Genomic DNA, 8140 nt, shown 5'->3' with positions numbered 1-8140 from the left:
GTTAAAACGAGATACGTATCACGTTTTAACGAGATACGTATCACGTTTTAACGAGATACGTATCACGTTTTAACGAGATACTATCACGTTAAAACGTGATACGTATCACGTTTTAACAAGATACGTATCACGTTATAACGTGATAGCGTTAATACTATCACGTTAAAACGTGATACGTATCACGTTTTAACAAGATACGTATCACGTTATAACGTGATAGCGCTCGGAATTTTTTTTTCCTGCCTGATAGCAACACGCTTCCGTACACATTCAGTCGATGTCATGGCCTGCAAATAGTCCAGATCTCAACCCAACTGAAAACCTGTCGTGGAAATTGAAAAAAAAGAAGGTACACAAGAAGGCTCCGACCTGCAAAGCTGATYTGGCAACTGCTATCAAAAAGAGTTGGCACCAAGTTGATGAAAAATACTGTTTGTCACTCATCAAGTCCATGCCCCAGAGACTGCAAGCTGTTATAAAAGCCAAAGGTGGTGCAACTAAATACTAGTGATGCATTTTGAATGGTCTTTTGTTTATCTGTTTTTTTATGATTCCATACTTTTTTCCTCAGAATTGAGTGATTCCATACTTTTTTCCTCAGAATTGAGTGATTACATATTTCTCCCCTGTGCTTGGTCAATAAAAGTAACATTCACTGACATCCACAATGTTTTCTCTTCATTTCTTTGAGTGTTCCTGAAAGCCAACAACTTGCACTTTGCACCTTATTATTGTATCATGTTTTTGATGTGAGTTTGTTTTACAGAATGAAATGTCTGAATGAGTGCTCATCCAAAACTGGGTCCATACTTTTTGCCAGGGGTTGTAGAAAGATCAACAGAATAATAAAATTGCTTTTTGAAATAAAATCTAACAATGAAAATGATAAGACAAGTCTGTTTTATTTTTACGTGGTTAGACAGTAATTGTTACTTGTAGGGATGAAATGTGGATAAACCTCCATTTCTGCAATTAAATCCCGTTTTTAATAAACTTTTACTTATATTATTTTACCGTTATTTAACCAGGCAAGTCCTGTTGAGATCACAGATCTCTTTTTCAAGGGAGGCCTGGGCCTGAAGGCAACCTTTTGTACATGTTTTTAGGGGTTCAAGTTCAAACTGTAGCACGGGTACAGCGGGTAAAATAAGTATTGAACACGTCACCATTTTTCTCAATAAATATATTACTAGAGGTGCTAATAACATGAAATCTTCACCAGATGTCTGTAACAACCCAAGTGATCCATACATACAAAGAAATCAAACCATAAATGTCCAGAAATGAAGTTATTTGTAATAATGTGGAATGGCACAGGGAAAAAGTATTGAACACATGAAGAAAGGGAGGGGTAAAAAGGCATGGAAAGCCAAGACACCAGCTGAACTCTCTCAGTAATTTGAAAGCAAGCCTGCCCCTTGTCAGTGCAARTTAATATCAGCTGGTTCAGTCCCAAATGATGGCCAGGTATCACACAAGAACCATCTGATGATGGGTAAAAGTAAAGAGCTCTCTCAAGACCTTCACAACCTTATTGTTGCAAAGCATAATGATGGCATCGGTTACAGAAGAATGTCTAAACTTCCGAAGGTTCCAGTGAGCACTGTTGGGGCCATAATTCAGAAGTGGAAAGAACATCATTTCACCATAAACTGACCACGACCAGGTGCTCCTCGCAAGATTTCTGACAGAGGAGTGAAAAGAATTATCAGAAGAGTTGTCCAAGAGCCAAGGACCACTTGTGGAGAGCTTCAGAAAGACCTGGAATTAGCAGGTACGATTGTTTCAAAGAAAACAATAAGTAATGCACTGAACCACCATGGCCTGTATGCACGCTCACCACGCAAGACTCCACTGCTGAAGAAACAGCATGTTGAAGCTCCTTTAAAGTTTGCTGCACAACATTTAGACAAGCCTGTGTAATACTGGGAGAATATAGTCTGGTCAGATGAGACCAACATTGAACTGTTTGGATGCCAGAATACACATCATGTTTGGAGGTCAAATGGCACTGCACATCAGCCCAAAAACACCATACCAACAGTGAAGTTTGGAGGTGGGAACATCATGGTGTGGGGCTGTTTTTCAGCATGTGGTACTGGCAAACTTCAAATAATTGAAGGAAGGATGAGTGGAAAAATGTACAGAGACATTCTTGATAAAAATCTGCTTCCATCTACCAGGATGATGAAGATGAAACGTGGCTGGACATTTCAGCAAGACAATGAGCCCAAACACAAAGCCAAGGAAACTCTCAGTTGGTTTCAGAGAAAGAAACTAAAGCTGCTGGAATGGCCCAGCCAATCACCTGACCTGAATCCAACAGAAAATCTATGGAAAGAACTAAAGATCAGAGTTCATAGAAGAGGTCCACGAAACCTTCAAGATTTGAAGACTGTGTGGAAGAATGGGCCAAAATCACACCTGAGAAATGCATGCCACTAGTTTCTCCATACAGGAGGCGTCTTGAAGCTGTCATTGACAACAAAGGCTTTTGTACAAAGTATTAGATAAATTTCAGTAAGTGTGTTCAATACTTTTTCCCTGTGCCATTCCACATTATTACAAATAACTTCATTTCTGGAMATTTATGGTTTGATTTCTTTGTATGTATGGATCACTTGGGTTGTTACCAACATCTGGTGAAAATTTCATGTCATTAGCACCTCTAGTAATATATTTACTGAGAAAAATGTTGATGTGTTCAATACTTATTTTACCCGCTGTTTAAGGTTCTACTTATCCTATATAGCTGGGAAATATTTAAATAAGCACAAAGCTTGGGACTCAAGAGGTTAAAACTGGTGGGGCACAGCCCCCCCCGTGGCCACCCCCACTTGTTGTGCCCCTTGTGACTGACAGGTGATGTTCCACAGTGAAATGACGAGTTGCAGCACTGCGCATCTCTGTTAGATCTAGCTGGAAGACTTTTCAAATTCGTCTTCTTAGGTAAACAGCTGATTTGTTGTCAGGCTGAGCTTTATGGGAGAAGTTTTCTGTTTGAAGCTGCTCGGCCCTGTTAGAGCAGCTGCTCTGTGCATCTCTCTGCTGGATGCCAGAGACAAACAGAGATTTAATGTATGCAGCACTAACAGGGACAAGGCATCTCTTATTTTGTGAATTTTTGTTTTTAATAAGCACCACTGTTTGTTTTAGCAGCCCACCTAGGGTTATTGGGACTAATTTTTCTGATCTGAGCTCGCAACTTCCGGCTGATTCGCTCGAATTAAAAGAAATAATCCTGTCGACATCGTGATCCGAAACATCACCAAAATTTAATGGTGTGTTACGTGTGCTAGTATGAACATGTGGTGTAAATGTCATGACAATCCTTCCACGTTTTTGAGTTATGCTGTCCACAGACAGACAGACAGACAGACAGACAGACAGACATACGCGACCGAAAACATTACCTCCTCGGCGGAGGTAAAAATCCTTTTGGTGACATGTTTAGCATTTGTAGTTCTGTTTGATCACATTTTGGAAATGCAGAAATAGACTGTTTCTGTCTGAAGTACCTCATAGCTCCTAACTTCCCCTTTTCCAGGAATAGTTCGACGGTGACGGTGGGCCCCTGTGGGTAAAATCTGGCATAAAGTGTCCTGTTGTGGACCATTGCTCTGAACCAACCCACTGCCTCGTCAGACCAGTGGCTCCCATTAATAGGCCTCACCTGAGGGTGGAAGAAACAAGATACTAATGACCGTGAAATGAGATTGTTGTTTACTTCCTTCATTTTGAAGTTAAAGATAAAATCAGTGACCAACAAAGTAGATGAAGGTAGATACTAATACACTTTTATTCCCACTAAACAGCTTTTAAGCTTCTTTTGTTTGACCATTTTAGACATCAGTTTCTGAAACCATTTGTGCATTTACATAAGAGAAATCCATRAATAAAAAAATTTGTTAGACACTCAGCAACATCCAACGTTCATTAAAACATGTTAAACGGTTCGTGAGATATTTTGCTAACAGTACAAACAGTGGATCGCTCACATTTGCCAGTGAAACCTGCAGAGCTTGAAGAGGCAGAGCAGCCATTTCTGGGGTGAGTTCCTTCATGCTCCAGAGTGACAGACAGGAAGTGTCACCATAGTCCAGCCTCTTCACCTCCACCTTTATGGAGGTTTTCCCCCCAGCACCACTCACATCACTGTTATCTTGAAAGAAAAAAAAAGTTACTATGAGCTTCCCAAGTGGCCACAGTCAGGCAGAGTGGCTCTGCTGCCATCTAGAGGCACATCTTTGTAAAACCATGCCACAGCAAACCAGACCCACCTTGGCTCACTCCGCAAATTTTCGTCACCTGAGCTCTGTACCATCGGTCTTCATGAGGAAAACAGCCCATTACGTGAGCTCCAAGGTCTGGAATGCAGTTCTGCTCAGCATACGTACGAATGGCTTTACAAGTGCTGCAAAAGAGGAAGAAAATACACAGAAATCATCATCAACATGGGAGCAGCGATAGAAGGAAAAACAGTAGACCTAAACTGAAAACAGCTCTACCTCAACTTACATGGTTATAAAAATAGTTTGGAACCAAAACATATTAAAATAATATATAGATACAGGGTGGTTAGATACAGAGTCCTCTGTCAAAATGAAAAAATAGACTTACTGTTTTCAAAGGTTTTAAYAAGACAGAGATAAATGTGCCAACTAATGACTACAAACTGACTGCAAAAACAACAGAGGGAAGTAACTTCCTCATTAACCCGCAATGTTTATTTATTTCTTTATTTTTTCATTTTTCAAAAACAATACATCAGAAAGAGAACAACTGTTGTTGTGAATCTGGAAATTTAGGTTATTGAGCAGTTATTGTTTTAACAGACAGAGAAGGTGACCCTTAGTTTACAGTGTAACAAAAGAGACTCCTCCAGTACTACAATTTCACTCTGTAACCTACAGGAAACATAACATTAGGCATAAAACAAATCTATAAGTGTCTGGCAGCATTAAACTGAGCTGCGCTTTATTTGGCCACACTGTTTACTTTGTTTTGATGTTACTGCTTTTAAATAAACATAAAATCCACAAAAATCAATAATAATAAAAAACTGTTCATTTGAAATCAGAGAATGAGTGATTATATATATAAAAACTAAAAATAAAAGATAAAACTCCAGGTTTTCATGCTCACCCTGTGAAAAGTGCCTGCAGCTTCTCCAGACTGTCAGCATTTTGGATGTAGAAGCTGCCAGGGCTGACAACGTGAGACACCACCACCTCAGTCTCTTCAAACCTGCGGATCTGGAACTCGGGGATGTTTACAGTTTTAGGCAGCAGCGTTTCTGAACAAGCAGGGCTGTTGTTTGGATCAGGCTCTGTGCACTGCAGGGTGTGAGAAGTCCACTCTGTGTCTGGTTGGTTCTCTGCGTAAGTTATGGTATTTTGCCATTTTTTACTTTCCAAGTTCATATGCACAGAGTCCAGCTCTAACACCTTCGTGAAGACGTCCCCAACATCCCATAATTCCGTTTCTGTTGCAATCACACAACTGTAGATCAAATATCCGCCTGACTTGACTCTTTTCACTCTGAAGACGGGAGCTTGGCTTTCAATGCTCGCGTGCGACGACGCTGGAGGAAGTTCACCCACCGGATCATCAGTCACAACATGTCTGAACTGGTGGCTTTGTGTTTTGACAGTAGGTGACATCCGCTCGGGCGAACTGGGATTGTTTGCCTCAGGTTTACTTTTAGTCCACTCCAAAACGTTGACCTCGAGTGCACCCTCGTTTTTGGCTTTTACTCTGAGGAAGTGCAGCAGCTGCGAGGAGGTTTGTTTTTGGTGTTGAACCTGGACGTCATCGTCACGTTCCCAGATTGTTAGCGGCTTACGGTTATTGATCTCCGGGAACACAACTTGGACAGGAGGCGGTAGCATGTTTAACTTCTCCTCATTGATCCTGCAGCTCTGAGTAATGGCAGGAGGGAYGCAAACAGAGTCTGGCTGGCTCTTTTCTTCTAAAACAGACAGTTCTGCTGGCTTTAAATCAGAGGAGGAGCTTGTGGTGAATGTAATGTTGAAGCTGGACGACACCCCTGACATGTCAGCCTGCTGCACTACCACAGGCTGGGAGCTGAAGGGAAGTTTCAGCTGCCGACAGGACAAAGCGGCTCCGAGCACATGCACAGCTTTTGACATGGAGCTCGACATAAGGAAGTTCTGCAACAACGACCCAAACTTAATGACGCCCATCCTCGAACTCCCGTTGACTTCAAACGGCTGAAAGGAGTTTGTTTTGGCAGGAGGCTGGACACAAAATTTGTGTTCTTTAAACACCAGGGAAGCAAAGAAAGGACATTATTTAGTTAAAGTTACATTTAAGTTTGAAACTAGATAGTAGCCTGAAGCTTTTAATAAAGTATCATTAAAAAAAGTCAGGCTAATTTTATCTGAACAGTAAAATCAAACTTAAAACTTAAACTGTGTTGTATTTAAACTTACCAACAATAAGGTCCTTTAATAAAGCTGAAAGCTTCCTCATTTCTTGACACTTTGCGTCCAAATTATTTGTTAGATCGATTAAAACACAGGTAGGAAGCGAAGAATTGAGGACATTGTGAGCATCTTGATACGCCTGGTGGACAAATGAAAGAAGTAAAACATGCATTTAATTTATACAAGAAAAATAAAAAATAAAAGTACCAGCTGTGACTTTAAAGTTATTTAGATTCTTTTATCCCTCCCTAGTATTTATGACTTCAGCAAACGTACAGATTATAGCTGGTTTTACAGTTTGGATTAAATCTATTAGTTTATGTCAGATTTGTTGCAATCCATCTAAACTCTGTTTTAATTATGGGGTTAGTTAGGATGAAGGAAAATCTTACAATAAATAAAAAAAATCTTTAAAAAAAGGCCTTTCTCTGAAGATTTATCCAGATAAGATCTACACCAGGCCGTTTTCTTTTAATTCTTTACAGAACTGCTGGGGGATAAATGAACACTACACAAAATTAAACTCTTTCAAATCTGCTGGGATAGTTAAAAAAAACACAAACAAGGCTTTATGTTTAAAGAGAACTACTGAGTAGCACAATAGAAAAATGGTAAGCCTTATACAACAAATAAAATGTCACGTAGCTCTGTAAAGAAAACCTTAAAACTCTACTCAGTAATTAGACTCATGGAGGTTATTTATGATTACGTTTTCATCAGACCTGCTTTGTGCACATCTGATTTAATTAAGCCAATATAACTGAGCATAAGTGTGGCTGTAAGCAACTTTTAAATTACTTATTTAGTTATATAAACAACGTTGTTAAATTAGGGTCCTAAGCAGCTAGTTAAATTATGTGTAAAATGTAGTGTGACACAGGAAGATACGATTCAGACGTTTGTATGGCATGTCGCATGGATGCTAACAATTTTTGCTTTAGCTAACACACATGCGGAGTTCAATAATTCATTTTCTTACCTGGTCTGTGAAGTTGCGAAGCTCTTGCTCCAACTTATTTCGGGCGTTTTCTAGCAGAAAAAGTTTGTGAGTTATCTGCATTTTGGGGKTAATTGTGGAGGAGTGTGCCTGGAGGAGGACAGACATCTTGGTGATGAGTCAGCAGCAACAGCTCGAGCTGACTGCTGCGCGAGTCCTGGCTAACAATTAACTGGCTAGCTAGCTAATCAATTAGCATTGCTTTGTATTTCCGCCCCGGAAGTGTAATAATAGTTTTTCCTCCTGTGACAAATGTTTGTTATTCCTTTTGTTTTATTTCTCAAATCATCCCTGAAATGAGGCCTTATTTTCCTTTTTTGAATCCATATTACGGATTTAACCTACGTCCTGCTAACGACCTATCAAACGCCGCCATGTTGAAGTGTTACTTTTTTATTTTTTATTTTTATCCCAGCTGGAAACATAGTCAGTCAAGAATTGCTGCGTATTTTTGTAAGTATGAGTATTTTTTTAAACATTTTTTAACATAGTCCAATATATGGAAGCCCATTTCCGCCACCCTGATAAAAAATAAATAAAACTTGTATCTCATAATTATGACTTAGCTATCTCATAATTATGACTTAGCTATCGAGATAGCTAAGTCATAATTATGACTTAGGTATCTCATAATTATGACTTAGCTATCTCATAATTATGAGATACTAATTCATAATTATGACTTAGCTATCTC

General features: G+C 39.5%; 1 protein-coding gene across 1 annotated transcript in view; it reads right to left on the bottom strand.

The window, feature by feature from the left end:
• LOC106515972 (uncharacterized) overlaps positions 1-7637 on the bottom strand; it is a 10970-nt gene extending 3333 nt beyond the window's left edge. The window contains exons 1-6 of the mRNA XM_014006073.1: positions 7429-7637; positions 6456-6588; positions 5146-6280; positions 4281-4414; positions 3999-4162; positions 3519-3673 (exon numbers count right to left, since the gene is read on the bottom strand). Of these exons, the coding sequence (XP_013861527.1) occupies positions 3519-3673; positions 3999-4162; positions 4281-4414; positions 5146-6280; positions 6456-6588; positions 7429-7554 (1847 nt within the window). The 5' untranslated portion in view covers positions 7555-7637. The remainder of the gene's footprint in view (positions 1-3518; positions 3674-3998; positions 4163-4280; positions 4415-5145; positions 6281-6455; positions 6589-7428) is intronic.
• Between the last annotated feature and the right edge of the window lie 503 nt (positions 7638-8140).

The sequence above is a fragment of the Austrofundulus limnaeus genome, unplaced genomic scaffold (assembly GCF_001266775.1).
Source record: "Austrofundulus limnaeus strain Quisiro unplaced genomic scaffold, Austrofundulus_limnaeus-1.0 Scaffold34, whole genome shotgun sequence".
NCBI classification, from domain to species: domain Eukaryota; kingdom Metazoa; phylum Chordata; class Actinopteri; order Cyprinodontiformes; family Rivulidae; genus Austrofundulus; species Austrofundulus limnaeus.
The sequence above is the reverse complement of the archived record's forward strand: the minus strand, read 5'-3'. Positions and strand labels throughout refer to the sequence as shown.